General features: G+C 28.0%; 1 protein-coding gene across 1 annotated transcript; it reads left to right on the top strand.

Annotated features, from left to right (window-relative positions):
• The first annotated feature begins 8,057 nt into the window (after positions 1-8,057).
• Positions 8,058-18,087, top strand: LOC124809259 (uncharacterized). The gene is made up of 2 exons (XM_065819144.1): positions 8,058-8,138; positions 16,865-18,087. Exon 2 carries the CDS (start codon positions 16,875-16,877, stop codon positions 17,823-17,825), a length of 951 nt encoding a protein of 316 aa, XP_065675216.1. The 5' UTR covers positions 8,058-8,138; positions 16,865-16,874; the 3' UTR covers positions 17,826-18,087.
• Positions 18,088-18,647: the final 560 nt, after the last annotated feature.

Raw genomic sequence — 18,647 nt, 5'->3', positions numbered from 1 at the left:
TATTTGAGTTGATTGATGTAAAAACTTCTGGCCCCGGATCATTTAAAGGAGAAATTGGTAAAAAAACAACAGAAAACTTAACTAATTTAGAAGTAGTTCCTTTCAAAAAAATCAATGGTTCTTTTCATTTAATTCCAGATAATATCTTTAGTGAATTAAGTTCAGATCAAAAATATCTTTATAGTATCTGTTTATCTATTTAATCAGGAGATGTTTCAAATGAAATCTCTAAAAATTCTCCCGGAAACATTCATCATGCTCGGTGGCTCACAAGAGCAAATCGTATTCTACGCTTTTACATTTCTACAGAAAAGCCAACAAAAGAACTTATTGACTTGGTTACAATAATTATGCAATGCTATGCACCAGGATGGTTCCAAATCAAATCAAGTTATTTGGAAATCAATGGTGCTCAAAATTTTTGGTATATTGCTCAACTAGTTAAAAATGCAATTATTGATGTAAAATATAAGGAGGTAATGGAGCAAGTTTTGAAGCAAAACTCATATTTCACTAACCCAGAGAACATTTTATTGGCGATGATAAGTGATGAATGAAAACAAGTTAGAACTACAGCTATTCAAAGGATACTTAAATCCAGGTTTACTAGCGAATCCAATAGACATTTCAAACTTCAAGGTTTGAAAGGCATCAGAAAATAGATATGGCTACAAAATACGTCACAAATGTGTAATAAACCTGTTGGAGTCCAGGGGGAAAATGCCTAAATTTGATTGGAAAGCGCAATGGAAATAAAACATTTATAAAAATATGCATTTTTTTGTAGCCTATAAAAATTTTTCATTCTATTTTTTTTTATATTCTTAAAAGTTTTGTTTTTTTGCTTAGAAAAGGTAATATATATGAAAAGAAAGCATTTTAAAGCTTATATCCTTTTTAAACATCTTAAACCCCTATTCTAATAAAATACCTAAACAGTATTTTAGTAGAACATTTTTGTAGTATATCTAAATCATTACAATTATATAAAATAAAATAAAACAGTTATAAAATAGTTATATATAAAAGTTTCTTATACCCCCTTTTTCTTTAAAATGCTTAAAAATCAGATTTTGTGTGCGACCCCTACGGAGGCTAGCACAGACCTAAAAATTGGTATACATCCTATACACATATATAGGAACACCCCACAATATGCTGCTTCTTAAAAAAAAAATTTGGAGTCTTGAGATAAATTTATTTTTATTTTCCTATTCTGCATATTTAATTCTAAGAACCAAATAAAAAATTTTTATCGTGTTTATTTAAGTTTTATTCAAGTTTAAAGCCAGTCTCAAATTTTATGGAACAACTTCTCCATTGTTTTCCTCACATTGAGCTGCCAATCGAAACCGTTACGTCCATATCTATCAGCAAAACAGTTCTCCAGAAAACAGCGGTCTATTTATTACTGCCAGAAACGATTGTAAAAAGGTTTTGTCTAATGCCAAAGCCCGCTATTCTCAGGTCATAAAATCTCGTATTTCATCACAAAAATTAGGCTCTTGTTACTTCTGGAGAATCTTTAATAGTATCAATGATAAGGGCAATCTGCTATTCTACCTCTCTTGTATGGTTCAGACTTTGTCACCTCACCTAAAGACAAAGCTCAGTTGTTTGCTGAGAACTTTTCATCAATATCATCTCTTAATTCTACTAGTTGCGTTCCACCTGATATAGCCGTCAAACAGGTTGATCCATTGCTTGACATTCGTATCACTCCAGATTTTGTATCTAAAGTGATTTCCTGCTTAGACTTTTTTACAGCTTGTGGTCTAGACAACATATCTGTTATAGTCTTGCCGATATGTTATCCGGAGCTGTCATCTATACTTTTAAAACTATTTAACAAGTGCCTATCAGAGTCTTGTTTTCCAGCCTGCTGGAAAGCGGCATCTGTTATCCCTATTTTCATATATTCTGGAGAGCGATCTAATTTATCTAACTACCGTCTTATTTGTCTTCTTCCTATCATAAGCAAGGTTTTTGAATCTTTAATTTACAAACACTTAATCTCTCATCTTGAATCTAATAACTTTCTGATCATTAATATGGATTTCGATCTTTTTGTTCGACAGCTAATAGTAATAACCAATAGGTTTTATCATACATTAGATAAAGTTGGAGAGGTTAAGGCCATTGCTCTTGACATTTTTAAAGCTTTCATTTTACAGTGGATCCGATTGAGTCCTTCCTTTCCAATCGTAGTGTAAAAGTTGTCCTCGATGGACAGCACTCTTTGCTATATCCTGAAACTTTAGGGGTTCCTCAAGGTTCGATCATTGGCCCTATACTCTTATAATTTACATAAATAATCATCCAGATATTCTGACATCTAAGGTGGCCTTGTTCGCTGATGATACTTCCATTTATTCTTGTTATAATAAGCCAACACTCTCTGATTGCTTGGAGGAGGCATTTGAGCTTGAAAAGGATCTCAATTCTGCAACAGCACGGGGCTCACAGTGGCTGGTGAACTTTAATTCAGATAAAACTAATTTTTTGTAGCTAATTGTTATTGCATTAAATTAGATCTTCCTATATTTGTGAACTTTAATATACTCGATGAGTCATCATGAGCACTGCTCTAAAGAGCTAGCGTCTCTTGTGCCATCTACTAAAATTCATTCTCGTGTTACTCGTCATTCAATTAAGTCTCATCTTTTTTCTGTGACTGTTAGTAAGCGCTCCAAAAACTTTTATTCGTCTAGTTGTTTTCCTCGAACATCAGTTTATTGGAATTCGTTTCCTTCATCTTGCTTTCCTGATTCATATAATTTGCAATCTTATAAGTCTTCTGCCAATCGTTTTCTTGCTCTATAATCTTCATTTTTTGTCTTCCAGTAACTTTCAACTTTAATAGTGGTTGTTTGCAGCCTTTTTTTGAAGCGAAGATGTTAAAAAATAATAATAATTTAAAGAAAACTTGGGAAAAATCTATGTTTCAAAACAAATGTAAGACATCCATAAATTTGTTTATTATTATGTGAAACGTAATAATATGAAGTTTTTGCACATTTGTGGCAGTCTTATGGTAAAGCACTTTATGCTAAATGCAATTATAAAGCTGGTCCAATGCGCTTTTGTAATCTTTTTGCTGCATCAATGTACCAAATGATGTTTTTGTAGTTAATTACAAAAAGTCAGACATTAAACTGGACTCAAAAACTAAAAAATGTACTGACGTTTTACAAATAGGACATTTTCTACCTGACCCAAGCTTTTTTTGTCAAAAACAGAGCCATTCGTTTTTGAAACAAAACTCTATTTTTTGCTCTAATGTCCAACAACTTGGCCAGCTATAGCTGGTGTAATTGTAAGCAGAAGGTAAATCTGACATGGTGATTTTGATTTATTTCATTTATTTATTCATTTTATTTCGCACTTAATTTGACTTTTTTTTTTGAACCAGAGAGTCAACCGAGAAAAAGCTGGTGATTTTTTTTATGTTTAGTTTTGTGTTATATTGTTTAATTGATATTTTTATATCCCTTATCAATAATGTCAATTAAGTTATAACTTTGAACTTAAAACGTCAATAATATGAAATTCATTAACGATAAAATAAAATTTACTGTAAAAAATATTATAAAATTTGTGCTCTAAAAAACCCTTTTTAAGATATTCGGACAAAGATTGCACAGAAACAACAAAATTTCTTAGAAACACATATGGTTGTGAGACTAATATTTGGACAAAAAAACAATTTGGCATCAGAAGAACAAACAAAAGGAATAAGAAAATAAGTTAAAGTAAATTCTACTAAAGAAAATTTAGTTTTTACTAAGAAACTATAGATTCTGAAAGCAGCGCTCTAATATTTTCATATTTGCAAAAAATGTTTTTCTTGATCTATTCAACACACATTTGCAGTTTCAATTTAAAGAATTTTTAATACAACTTCTTTTTGAATTAAAAATGTTTTGATTTTTAGGTCAATCCGGTTGCGGCCGGAATTACATTATTTCAGGCCGGAATGCCAGAATTTATTTTTTACTTTTTTTTTAAGATTTGTGACACAGACTGTGTAAATCAAATCAAAAAATCATTGTTGTACAGGGCAATGAAGAACCATAAGTAAACCTAGGTAAAAAATACAAAATTAACTAACACAATGTAATTTTAGGTAAAGCTACAGTTAAGTGGTAAAAATAACTTTATATTTTCACTTGTTGCGTTCACGTCAGTGGAGGCTTTTTAAACATTAGAAACTTTAATTGAAATAATAAAAGAAAAAAGATTGCTGCCCCATGCCAAACCCTTAGTCGATACAGCAGTACTTCTTTGTAGCAGCAAGCTATGAGATAGTCGATGAAGCAACACTCTCTTGTAGCAGTAAGCTATAAGATAATTGATGTAGCAGCACTCCCTTTTTGCAGCAGGCAGTAAGATAGTCGATGTATGTACTAAATATTTCTTCATGTTTATATTAAAAAGTCATCTATTTGAGCAAGTCTACACAAGAAATTCCAACAAGCGAAAAAATAAAATTGTTTTAGACCGCGTAATTGTAGCTTTGCCTAATATTATTTATAGTAACCCCTTATGTAAGGATTTCTAAAAATTTAGGAATATTGTGGTGCAAAAAGACTTGCAATCCAGTTTTTAGCAACAAACGAGTTCTTTTTTCATCAAGAATATTACCTCCCTCTGAGAATTGTCTCATTTTTAATGAGACTATTCTCATTATTATAAATATTATGCATTAAAACTTTCAATAAATAAAATTATAAGAAACAAAAACAACATATTAGATTTAAATGAAACTAGAATCAAATTAATGGTATAGGTTATATATATATATATATACATATGTATGTATATATATATATATATATATATATATATATATATATATATATATATATATATATATATATATATTTATTTATTGTTGTTTTGATTATGTAATAATAATAATCAATTTTTTTCGATTTGAGAGTGATCAATGTAAAGTGAAATAATCACAAAATAGATCAATAAATAAATAAAAAAAGGTAAACTTATACGTATGCTGATAAAACAACCAATCTTTACAATTTATCTAAAAATGATTATAACCACTTGTTAAGAAATCACTTCAAACTATACATTATCTAACTCAAACATAATAAATTTAGTAAACTTAGAAGGTAAACGTTATTTGAAAAATCATGAAGTTTTCAATAAAATTGACATTAATACATCTTCCAATTGTTTTATCAAACAAAAGACCATAAAGATAGTTTTGAAAACAATCCGACTGTCCGTTTATTGAATCCTGCTAAAAACGAGGTTGATAGAATTAGTAAAGATATTCTTTTTAAAATTAATACAGACCTAAGTATTACATTACAATTAAATCAATGGAAAAACACTCAAATTGTTATCGATTGGTTTAAGGTCATAAAAGATAAACACCTTTACAAATTTTTAGCTTTTGATATTATTGACTTCTACCCTTCTATCAGTGAAACACTTCTTAAAGACTCTATCAATTTTGCGAAGCAACACCTAACATTAAGTAAAGAGAACATATCACTAATTTTTCATCCAAGAAAGTCTTTGCTTTTTAATAATGATCAAGTTTGGATAAAGCAATCAAGTGGTTTATTTGATTTTTCCATGGGGGTGTTCGAGGGTGCAGAGGTTTGTGAGCGAAAAGGAATATTTCTTCTTTATCAAATTTCAAAATATTATATATCAAGTTTAAGGTTGGTTTATACCGTGACAATGGCTTGGTAGTTTTTAGTAATAAATAAAAGAAGCTAATTTAGTTACTATAGTTAAGTGGAATATTCTCAGGCGATGTAAAGCATATAATCCAACATCCAAATCTTGCAAATTATGTTTCACCGAAAAATATGAAATTTTATATTTTAAAAATACTAATTTATCGAATAAAAGGAGTGAGATTGTTTCTAAATGTAGATATAGAAACAGATTTCTTTTTTCCCAATATGATACTGGCGATTAAAAAAGATGTTTTTCCATATTATAATTATTATTACTATTATTTGACGTCAGAACTCATTCCGTTGTTTTTTTTTAATTTTGTAACGGTTTTTTAATTATATTTTTGAACGGGTTTTTCTTGATTTAAATGTATGGTTGATGAGTGCCGCAAACGGCATGAAACTTTAAGTACCGTAAAAAAATTGTTTTTTTTTTCCATCTTACTTTTATATGTATATATATATATATATATATATATATATATATATATATATATATATATATATATATATATATATATATATATATATACATATATATATATATATATATATATATATATATATATATATATATATATATATATATATATATATATATATATGTATATATTTATATCTATATATATATATATATATATATATATATATATATATATATATATATATATATATATATATATATGTATGTATATATATATATACATATATATATATATATATATATATATATATATATATATATATATATATATATATATATATATATATATATATGTATGTATATATATATATACATATATATATATATATATATATATATATATATATATATATATATATACATATATATATATATTAGGTTGATGAAATCTTATCTTTTAAAAAACATCTTACGATATTTTTTAGAAGATTATGTGTCGTAAATTTTTTTATCAAAACAATACTATTCAAAAATCTGTTAAATAAAATGAGGCGTATATAATGCATTTTTATAGTCGCTGATATGTGGAGCCGCGACACAATTGCTTTTGCGCGCTCTCAGACAAATACTACCTTAAGTTTGATAACATAACTTATTCAACAAAAAAGCAGTTGTAAAATGTGTTCATTTTGCTAAATGGTTTACAGGTTCAAAAAAAGTGTTATCTATAAACATCTAAGACAACACGTTGACTATTTTGATATGCTTTTTGTATATTAGCTTTAATTTTTCTAATCAACTTATTGTAGCGAATGGCCGGTTGAGGGCCGGTAGATTCTTACTATATTACTTTAATAATTACTTATTTATCTCAATTTAGAAATATTATAAATAATTTAGAACATATAGATATCTAAAATATAGAAACTCGTTTATAAATGATTTCCAATGTTTCCAAAGAGTGGGAACACACAGTCATTAACAAAAATAAAGTACAACGCTCAAATTAACCATGTTTTTTTACATTACTTCTTATTCATAATGCAATTTGTATTGTAGATTCACAAAATTTTATATAACAAAATCATTTAAAAAGAAATACTTCCAACTAAGTTAAATTTCATTCCTAATTTTTTCTGCTGGTTACTATTAGAGGTGTTTTTACTAAATATGTCAGAGCTATTCCAAAGTCATACTTTTGAGGTCTCATCACTCGTAAAACTTTTTAAATAGCCTTAAAAGTCTTAGTCTCAATTTTATTTTTTTAAGAGCTTATAAATACTCCTCGATTGTTTTTATTTTGGATACCTTACATGAAATTCCCAGCTGGCAGACTTAGACACTGATCTCAGATCAAATTTCATTAAAGTTGTAACAAATACTTTTTTAGACTTATTGATATTTTCCAAAGGGTTATTACCCTCACTGTTTAGTTTACAAGTTCAGCTAATTTTATCATTTAGTATATATTTAAAAATATTCTCTAAAGTTGGTATAGAATCTGTGCGGAAAAGTAAGTTTTCTTTACAATTTATAGCAAATAGATTTATAGTAAAACTTCTATGAATTTTATTCATGAAAATTTATTTAGAGTTTACTTTTTTAAATCTCATAAATTATCTCTTTTAATCGTATTTTTATTGATTATAACCTAAGATGTTTCTAGAAGTTTTACATCTTTTGCTTTACTTATTTAATGGAACTTTATGGAACATTTAACTTATATAATATAAAACTAATTTTTTTTTAACTTGTCTTCTTGTAAGCTATTTTTATAAATGATTATATTATTGTAATCAAAATTAAAAAAGTCAAGAAAGATAAGATTTATTGATGTTATATATAAATCATTAATGTAAAAAATGAACAAGAATGGTCCTAAAATAGAGTCATTGATAACTCTAATAAGTTAAAACCACTTTTTTTTTTTTTCTAAAAAAAACGGAAAAACTTTATGTTTTGTGCATTACTTTCAGAGGTCAGATATCTTTCTTAACAAAGTAAGTTTTTTTTATTTTGCGATATTTATATGGTTGTTAAAATTTTAATAAAAATATTTAGTTAGAATTAAATGACATTTAAATAGTTTATTTAATCAGATTAAAGCTGCTTCTGGTCTGGTGATTAAAGCTGATTTTCTAAGGATGGTACGACTAAAACTTTTTTTTTTAAGTTTAAATTCAAAAATGTAATCATTATTCTACTAAAGTCATTTGGTTTCTTCCTCAGATGAAGTTTTTCCTAAAAGAATAAAATTTGTTTACTACGTTATCTATTTTTTTAATTATTTATTTTTTTAATATATTTTTGAATATTTCTACAGTAAATTTCCGTTAACTCGAACCTCCGAGGAACCAAGGAAAACGGTTAGACTAAACGAATGTTCGACTTAAGCAAAGTAAAGCAATTGTTGTTGTTTTCAAGGGACTATAGAAAATAGTTCGAGATAACAAAAGTTCGAGTTAGCCGGTGTTTGATTTACCCGGAATTAACTGTATTTTAATAATTTTATGATTTAGTTGTCAAGGTTTATATATATATATATATATATATGTATATATATATATATATATATATATATATATATATATATATATATATATATATATATATATATATATATATATATATATATATATATATCTTCAAACGAACCTGCACACTTACTAGCTTTTACTAGCACTACGAGTTTTATCTATCCATAAACTTATTATTATGTATAAAAGTCATTCACTTTTAAATTATCTACGATAAATAATTTTTTTAACTTCAAGCAATTAGTTACATAAAAGTAATGAAATAAAAACTATTTATTTAAATAGTATTTATGCTGACTAGTTTATTATAAAGAAAACGTTAACTTCTTAAATTAATAAGCTACAAGTGTAAGCTATCAAGTTATCAAGCAATGGGTTTACACTATTAAATAAGTTTAAAAAATTTTACATTTGTTGTCTTTTCTAATTAATAAACAAAGTGAAAACAGAACTTTCCTCTCCTTTTCATTCAGCTCCTTATTGCTTTTACAAATATAACTACGATAAATATCTCAAGCACTGGTTTTCAAACGGGTTTCTGTCTATCAAGCGTAAAACTGTCATCCCTAGAAATAGACGGTCAACGCATTGCTAAAATTAAAATGTTTATAGTCAAATTAAATTCAATATAAAAATGGGCTGAAAGAAGTTTTGGAACAACACCTTGTACTAATGACGCCAATGGTCATGCTAAGACGACAAATGAATTTTATTTTGCTATTGAATAACCCACGAATCGACTAAATACTAAGTTTTTTTGGCAAATGTTTTTAAATAAAAATCATTATACTTTTTTTTTTTGTATTTTCTAATAAAACTCTTATGTACAACATTTAAATAAAAAATGATAAAACTTATTAATATAGTTTTTTATGTTCTTTTATTTGGCGTTCACCATTTTACTCGATCATTAATTTTTTAATAGAATATAAGTAGATAAATTATTTTTAATAGAATATAAGTGAATAAATTATTTTTATAGAATATAAGTGAATAAATTATTTTTTATAGAATATAAGTGAATAAATTATTTTTTTAATAGAACATAAGTGAATAAGTTATTTTGCTCCTGATTAGTTGCACGTTCTTATTTATACTCCATTTGATCTTATTTACTGTAAATGTCATTTTTTGATTAGTGTTGTTTTTACTGATATTATTGTTCTCAAAAAATACAACGACGCAACATCGAGGTATTGTTAAAAAAAATTAATTATAAATTAAGGCTGGGTAATAATAAATACCGGGTGCGTAATAAAAAGTGATGCAAATAGAACAGAAAAGACAAACTTTTTGTTATGAAAAATAAAATCTTTTTACAAAAAAATTTCTAAAATAAAAATTGTTTCCTACCATGTCTAAAGTAATTTTCAACCGCTAAATCCATGGTACGTCTTTTGGATGTAATCACTCGAAAAACGATCTGAGGCCTTAATAAGGGGAGTCTTGAAAGACCCAGTGCTTGAGTAGGGTTTTTGCTCATGCATCTGACTGAAGCTTAGCCCACTTTGAATACACCAGATGATTAACATCTGGAGAGTTAGGAGGCCACCATTTTTTTTGTTTTTATTTCTCATTTTGAACTAAATTAAAATATTATTTTTTAAATATTATTATAGTAATTTACACATCAAAAGCTTCCCACAAATACCAAAAACCCTAGTTTAAATTTAAATTTTTGGCGGGAAATTCTGTTGTTTTTTTTTATTTATGAACCATTTTTTATTATGCATTCGGTAATAGTATTCATGTAAAGTTGCTTATATAACTTATATAAACAGTTTTTAAAAAAGCTAAATCAAAATATGTATTATATTATTTTGTTTTTATATTTTATTATTAATATTTATTGTCGGCTCAGAGCAGCAAAAACTTTTGTGACGCAGATGTTTGTGCGCCAAACAACCTTGGTTAACCAAACAACCTTGGTTAACCAACAACCTTGGTTAACCAGCGTTCGCATGTTGTTGGCGTTCTTTTATAACCTTGCTCACTGGAGTACTTTAGTAAAGCTTACTTTACTGCTTACTTTAATAAATTTATTATTTATATAAATTAATAATAATAAATTTAATAATAATAAGTAATATTATACATTTATTAAATAATAATAATAAATTTAATAATAATAAATAATATTATATATTTATTAAATAATAATAATAAATTTAATTATAATAAATAATATTATATATTTATTAAATAATAATATTAAATTTAATAATAATAAATAATATTATATATTTATTAAATAATAATAATAATAATAAATAATATTAAGTTTATTAATCCATTGCTTACTTTAATAAATATTAAGTAGATCGGATACGTACTTTAAAAAAAAAAAGGTTTTATGGGGTAAAAAGAAACCACTGATTTTTGAGAGTTTTAAAATTTACTACTATGTCACGTTGCATTAAAAATTAATTGTTTGCTTTTTAAATTATACATAGTAGTTGATATAGAAATAGATAATCAGGTTGGGGTCGTCACATTTTACTTTATTACAAAGTAATTAAGTAAAAGTAAAATTTAGTGCTAAACTGAAATTACTTAAGTAAAAGTAAAAAAGTATGTTAAAAATACTTTTAGTAACAAAGTAAAAAATACTTTGCAGGTCGCGTTATGTAAGGTCATTATGTGATGAATTGGTGTTACTAATGTTGTTAAAATAATGTTATTATATCAAGTGTTACGTAGGAAATGACCGGGGCTAAAAATAAGACTTTTTGAAAACCTGGCCTCGGCCCCGGCCCTGGCGAAACAAAATTATGCAAGGATTTATAGCAGGGGTTAGAAAAAAATTTGTAATTTTTATTGCATGATAATTTATTTTTATATCCTTTAAATTATTTATAATATTTTAAATTCTAATTTTTACTTATTATTACTTAAAATTTACTTTTAATTTACTTGCAATAAAATTGCAAGCAACCACTATTAAGTTATGAGTTATTTTAAAATAGAGGATTGGTACTTGGAAACGGTTAACTGAAGACTCAAAAAGTTGTAGTTGTATAAAAAAGGAAAACATGAAAATGGGTAAGAGTTAACATGAAGGTGCAGATGCAGAAAAAGGAAGCAACTTGTTTAGTAAGAAGCCAAGTAAGAATGAGTTTTGGTTTATTGTAATAGTGATAATGGCTCATTTGAACATTGACCATGATGGTATTTGTAGAAAAAGGTAAGAAATACAACCTTACAACAATGGGAGAGTGGCTTAAGCTTGGCAGATAAAGCAGGTCTAATTACATTTACAGTGTGCTTTTAGAATTTGTCTGAGAGTAAGAGGGTTGGTATTAGTCAATATAGGAATGTCAATCATATTACAATATTTTTTTGAAATAAATAAATTAGTTTTGTTGTCTAACAAAATTTGTGGATTTCAAGTCCAGAATTTAAATTCACAAGTCACTGCAAGCCTTAGGCTGTTACAGAAGAGAGATCATATTAAAAACCGGCTGCTTGTTCTGAAAATTTTTTTGTCAAGACAAGAGTATGAAGTTGATTTGTCAGCAAATAAAGCCATTTTAGATGTAAAATTTTCATGTAGATTGTTATTGTAGATAAGAAACATTACAGGAGCAAAGATTGAACTTTGTGGTACCCTTAAAGTTACCTGAAATAATGAAGAGTGTAGGCATTCTTGAATAACTTTAATACTGCAGCTAGAAAGAAATAATTTAATAATCTCAAAAACTTTATATAAAGAAAACTAATAACAGAGCGAAGGCTAATATTTTGAATTCTCTTTGAATTCTCTTTGAATTCTCCAACTATCCTACAATTATAATTGTAGGATAGTTGGAGAATTCAAAGAGTTTTGAAAAATTGAAACCACTTGTTTAGCCTTTTTTTAAAGTTTGGCGAAATTTGATTAGAGTTATGGAGAACACTTTTTTAGACTATTATGGAAATCTTGTCTTAGCACAAACTGAAGAAGTGTTTAATTGAGAATTAACTTTAGCATCGGAAGCCAGAGTGATTTAGATGTTTAAAAATGGGTAAATCTGTTTAACTATCAGGAAGAGTATGGCCATTAGATTCAAGAGTCAAATTGGAGTAGGATTTCTTTGCAAACAATTTTGCTTTATTCTGGTGAGAAGTAAAAAGATCAGATCTAAGAATTAGAGATTAAATGTAAGTATTACTTTAGTTAATGACACTGTTGAAGACTTATGAAAAGTCTCTAGAACATCTGTGATTAAAACATCTGTGATAAAGTATAAGGTTTAGTAAACTGAGAATAACAGAAATTAATAACAGACAGGACCTTTTACATTGACTTCTTTGAGTAATAAAAGAATATTTGTTCTTAAGAGACGGGTTCTGGTACAAAATATAAAAAAAATTATTACTGTTTAATAAAGCAACTGCTCAAGAAGGAATAAAAGTTTCCAAGATACGTTTTATGCATACATATTATGGATATAAACATATGTTTGCTATTTATTTAGATGCTGGCATACAACATCCTTTCATATTTATATAAACTTTAGTATTTATATGGTGTAGTATTTGCCGAAAGAGAAGATGATTGGATGGATGTGTGGTGTGACTCAAACAAGACAAAAAAATGAGGCATAATCTTAGACTGATTAGAAAAAAACGTTCTATCGAACAACATTTGCTAGAGAACGTTAAAGTAATTTAGGTAACAGCATGTAGAGAGGTAGCAGCTTCAGGAGAAAATGGTAGTGGCAGAAGTAAGAAAACTTGAAGAGAGTGCCTTAGATATTGTATAAATAAACTTTAGTTAAGGAAAGAAAATGCTCTAGATTATTTATATTAGAGAAAAAGCATAAAAAAGGAAGGCTAAAGCCTAATAATGATGATGATGATGATGATGATGATGATGATGATGATGATGATGATGATGATGATGATGATGATGATGATGATGATGATGATGATGATGATGATGATGATGATGATGATGATGATGATGATGATGATGATGATGATGATGATGATGATAATGATGATGATGATGAAAATGATGATGATGATGATGATGATGATTGTGATAATGATCATGATGTTAATGATGATTATGATGATCACGTTGATCATAATGATGTTAATATATATGCATATATAAACACAAAATATAACATGAATTTTAAATAAATAATATACTTAAGGACGTATAAACGTTTATACAGCCCCGGTCACAAATCCGGCCCCGGCAGCTGCTATATTTTATCAAACAACATTCAGCTTCTCTTTTGTTCTCCAAAAAGTTTAAATCAATTCCTTTTTTCGAAGTCTTTGATCCAAAAAAAAAATTTCGACAGACAATTCTGCGTTCGCGATTAACTAATTGAATCTGCTATCTGTGTCAGCATCCATGTTTACCACAATTAGGTTGCAGCACTGGGTTGAGCTGTTGCGAAGAAGGAACTGCATTTTCTTTTTAAGGTCATTGTAACTAGCTACAGGTATGCGATATACAACTTTTTTTCACACTCCAGGATATCTAAAGCTTGAGCAAGAAGCTTCATATCAGAGACATTCTCGGCTGTAACAGCTACTTTAGCTCGTTAAAACTGTGGAAAATAAAGCTTGTCTCAAACGCCATTCATTCTATCGATTCTTTTAGGCGTTATCAGACTGTTTATACGTTCCACTAACGAAATGATTTATTAATAACATCTGTTTAATAATAAATCGTTTTGTATGTTTCATGACACCTGATATTTTGTTAACGCTGATCAAATAATATTTTTTGAAGACTGCGTCATATTCAGCAAATAAACGTGAGTAGCTATTAAGTATATTGAGCGGCAAGTATATCGTTGATGAAGGCGGAGATATAATAGCATAGCTGCGTTTTCTCATAAACGTTTTTAAATAGTTTTCCAAACAGACAGTCAGTTCATTTATTATGTTGCGTTTTTAGGTTACCTATCTGTTGTGTTCAATATGCAGTTTGGCGTCTTAATGCAAAATTGGAATCTACTTTTCAAGTGGTACCGGTTTTGGTTTTCCTGATATTATGCGTATTATACAATTTATTTGAACCAATAAAGTTCAAGTACTTTTTTCTTTTTTTCTGAAAGTGAAAAAGTAACTAAACTAAATATAAAATCTTTGTAAATGTAACTCGTTAAATATAGAAGTACTGCAACAAAGTTTGTAACAAAGTAAATGTATTTTGTAACATCAACTCAGTAGATAACCATAATAGATAATGACAATAAAAAAAAAAAAGTTTGAGTCCAAAAGCAAACGTTTGAGGTAACAGACTACCAATATAAAAGAATTTATTATTGTTGCTTTGATCATTTTGATGACAAACAACACTTTAAGCAATTGATTAGCTAAAATCTTTTCCACAGAAAAAAAAACATATTCTAAAACTTATTAGTCCCTGTGTAAAAAAGGTATTTATTAATAAAAAAAAATAAAAAATTCACTTCCTGATGTAATCCACAGTTATTAAGGGTAGTAGCTCTCTTAGCAAAATATTTGCTTCACGATGGATTTCCTTCAGGAAAAAAATACACCTAATTATACTGGAAAAACCATTAAGTGAATTAAGTATAATAGGATTTTTGAAGGAAAATAGTCTTTTTTAATATAAGCAATATGGTTTTCGATCAAGTTACTCTACAGAGCATGCACTAAAACAACAAGTTGAAACTATCAGCTTCTTTTCATAATAAATTTAGTTTAGGTGTATTTTTTAAACTTTTCAAAAGCATTCAATACCCCTGCGATCAATTGTTTTTGATCATTTGTCTTCTTAACGTTCTTTACATAAGAATGTTTAGTAAACATTTAAAAGACGTTTAAAAGACAACTACACTGAAACCTTTAGAAATAACACATTTATTGACAACGGTCCAAACAACAAGTGCCTGTTGGGAAAGGGAACAATCAGATCTTATTATAAAAACTAAAATGGAAAATCGCAAAAATATCAGTAAATTTTTGTTAGTAACTTAACTGATAGAAAACTGTAACAAAAAACAGTTTTTATTTTTAAATGACTGTCAAATTAACTTTAGACAAATGAACTTACAATATCATGTGTTGCCCCACAAGGCTTAATCTTGGATCTTCTATCATTTTAATTTATGTTAATTGAAAGACGTCATTGTTTGATGCTCTATATGCTCAATATAGACCATATAGAGCATCAAACAATGACGCCACTTTGTTTTATGCTCGCAGTAACATTAGCTATCTATTCCAAGTTGAAAACAAGGAACCAACAGTCTTTAAATACTAACAAAACTAAGTTTTCCTTATTCTAGACTAAACAAAAGTTTTAATATGTTCCTGCGTCCTTACTCGTATTATGTATAAGCAAAATCAAAATTGTGTGCTCCTTCGCAAACAAGTTACTAAGTGTTTTAATATATAAAAATTTATCCTGGAGAGATCGTATTAATTATTTTAGCAATATAATCTCAAAAAAATATATATCTTATTTAAAACTTGTCAAATCTAAGATTCTCATCTACATTTTGCATTCATAAATAACTGTTATGATAATATTGTTCGAGTTAGATGTTATGTTAATATTGTTTTGGGTAGTAAAAGTAAACCTAAACTCATATGTCTCAAATGTCTGTATAAAAAAACTCCCATGGTTTTAAAAAATATTTTTGTAATATATCAAACCAATACAATACTTGATCTAAAGGAGGATTCTCCGTAAATCAAAAACTACAAGATTCTCCATTTCCTATCGTAATCCAATGTAATAGAACTTTTTAACAACTCTGTTACGTAAACTTGGAGAAACAAATACTGTTCAAAAATTCAAACGTCGCATAGTTGCACTGTCAATCAAGATTCATTATTTAGTTTTTTTTTAATAACACGCTTTTTTTTTTTACCCAAAGTTGTGAATGATAAGATTCTTTCATCTTAAGCTTCTCCTGTCTTGTATTTATTATATATACTATAGTGTATTTTTTTTTTATTTAGTATTTTTAAATTTTTTGTAATTAATTACTTTATATAAATAAGATAAAAATGGATAAATAACGACTCAGTAAAAAAATATAGAATAAAAGTTTTGTATATTAAACGTCATCCCAAATTAAAAACGTCATCCCAAATAGAAATGTTATTACTTGTATGTTGTCAGAGTCTGCTTTGAACTTTCTTTGGTTTGTTTGAAATCTTTATTTTTACTTGTTTTGATTTATAACTTTTTATGTAAATTTTTTTAGAAAAAAAACCATGGTGGTCAACAAAGATTTAATTTGTCAATTACAATACCGGGATTCTGCAAAGTATCCAAACAATTACTTTTTAATTGCAAGTCATGCAGTTAATATTGTTTTTACACTTGTATTCAATCTTGCATTAGTTTTGGGGTTATACTTTACAACAAGAAATAAAAACTACTCCCGAAACGAAAAACTTGTAATAGTTTTATCAATTGCTGATATAATAAATACTATGGTAGTTTCAACATCTCAAATTGTATTGCTTAAACGTGTTGAGTACTTTGGTTGTTTAGAGATCTCAACAATATTATTTTTTCGCGTTTGGTTTCTAGGTGTGAGCTGTTCGATTTTCGTAATGATATCATGGGAAAGATTTTTTACTGTTCTGTATAACAATAAGATCTGTGGCATTACTATTAATGATGCATATTCAATTGGATACTTTGTCTTAGTTGTTTTTTTCTCCTTTTCAGCTGGAATTTGTTATGGATTTATCTATGCTTCTTCAAACATGTATCTACAGTTTTTACTATACATTGGAACGGGTTGCTTTACGTTGGTTTTACTTTTAATGATTGTTGTTGCAAACATTTCAACGTTAAATGGAATTAAGAAAAAATTAAAACACAGTTCTCTTGAAGTTCAGAGAAACGCAGCACTTGAAAGTCGTATCACAAAAACGGTAGTTATAATTTCTCTTGCACATGTGTTGTTTTTTTGTCCTTGCATTGCGGCGCAGTACTATATGTCGTTTATATTTTCAAAAGATGATATTTATATAATTCCTCCTGCTTTGAAGATACTTATATGGACACTTGTAATCAGGAAAACAAGTTCTTGGATAAATGCAATTATTTACACATTAAGAAACAGAAAACTTTCCAGATTCTATTATGCAAGAATAAGCTCTATGTTTGGAAATAGAAGCGCTAAAACTGGTCCGGTTAAATTCATTCGTTAAATAAAGTTTAAACACGATATTAGCAAAATAATTTTATAGACTAAAATTATTCTGCACCATAATAATGCGTTACTTTAAAAACCTAGACATTTTTTACTTGTATACCTATTGACAGGAGTATTGAACCATATGCTTGCCCGGTTATCAACCCTTGCTCGTGTTTTTTGGAATTTTTAGTATGTTTATGTCTATCTGCATTTTTGTAAAATAAACTTTTCATCAGTTTATTCTTTTAAAATTAGGATAATAAGTTTTGAAAACATTTGAAAGCTTTCTTTTATATACATGACAAAAAACTTAATTCATTTTATTATATTTCATTTCATTCAGATATTAATATGGTTTTGTATATATATATATATATACTAGCATGAGTTACCCGGCGTTGCCCGGGCCAATATTTAAACTGGCTTACCTGATATCTGTACACAAAAATGGGCCCAAAAATGGGCCCAAAAAATGGTCCCCTCTGACCCCCGGGGTCAGGGGGCCCATGACCCCTCTGATCCCCGGGGTCATGACCCCTCGGGGTCATGACCTCTGATCCCCGGGGTCATGACCTCTGATCCCCGGGGTCATGACCCCTCTGACCCCCGGGGTCATGGGGCCCATTTTTGGGCCCCCTTGACCCCGGGGATCGGGGTACGGGGTCAAAACCCAGCTAAGAACCTTCTCCCCCTCGAGGACTACCCCCATGCCAAATTTCATCGAGATCGGTCCGGCGGTTTGGATTTCTATAGAGAACAAACAAACAAACAAACACACACACACACACATTGCCCTTTATATATATAGTAGATATATATATATATATATATATAT

The sequence above is a fragment of the Hydra vulgaris genome, chromosome 15 (genome assembly GCF_038396675.1).
Source record: "Hydra vulgaris chromosome 15, alternate assembly HydraT2T_AEP".
Classification (NCBI taxonomy): domain Eukaryota; kingdom Metazoa; phylum Cnidaria; class Hydrozoa; order Anthoathecata; family Hydridae; genus Hydra; species Hydra vulgaris.
This window is presented reverse-complemented; position numbering and strand designations above follow the sequence as displayed.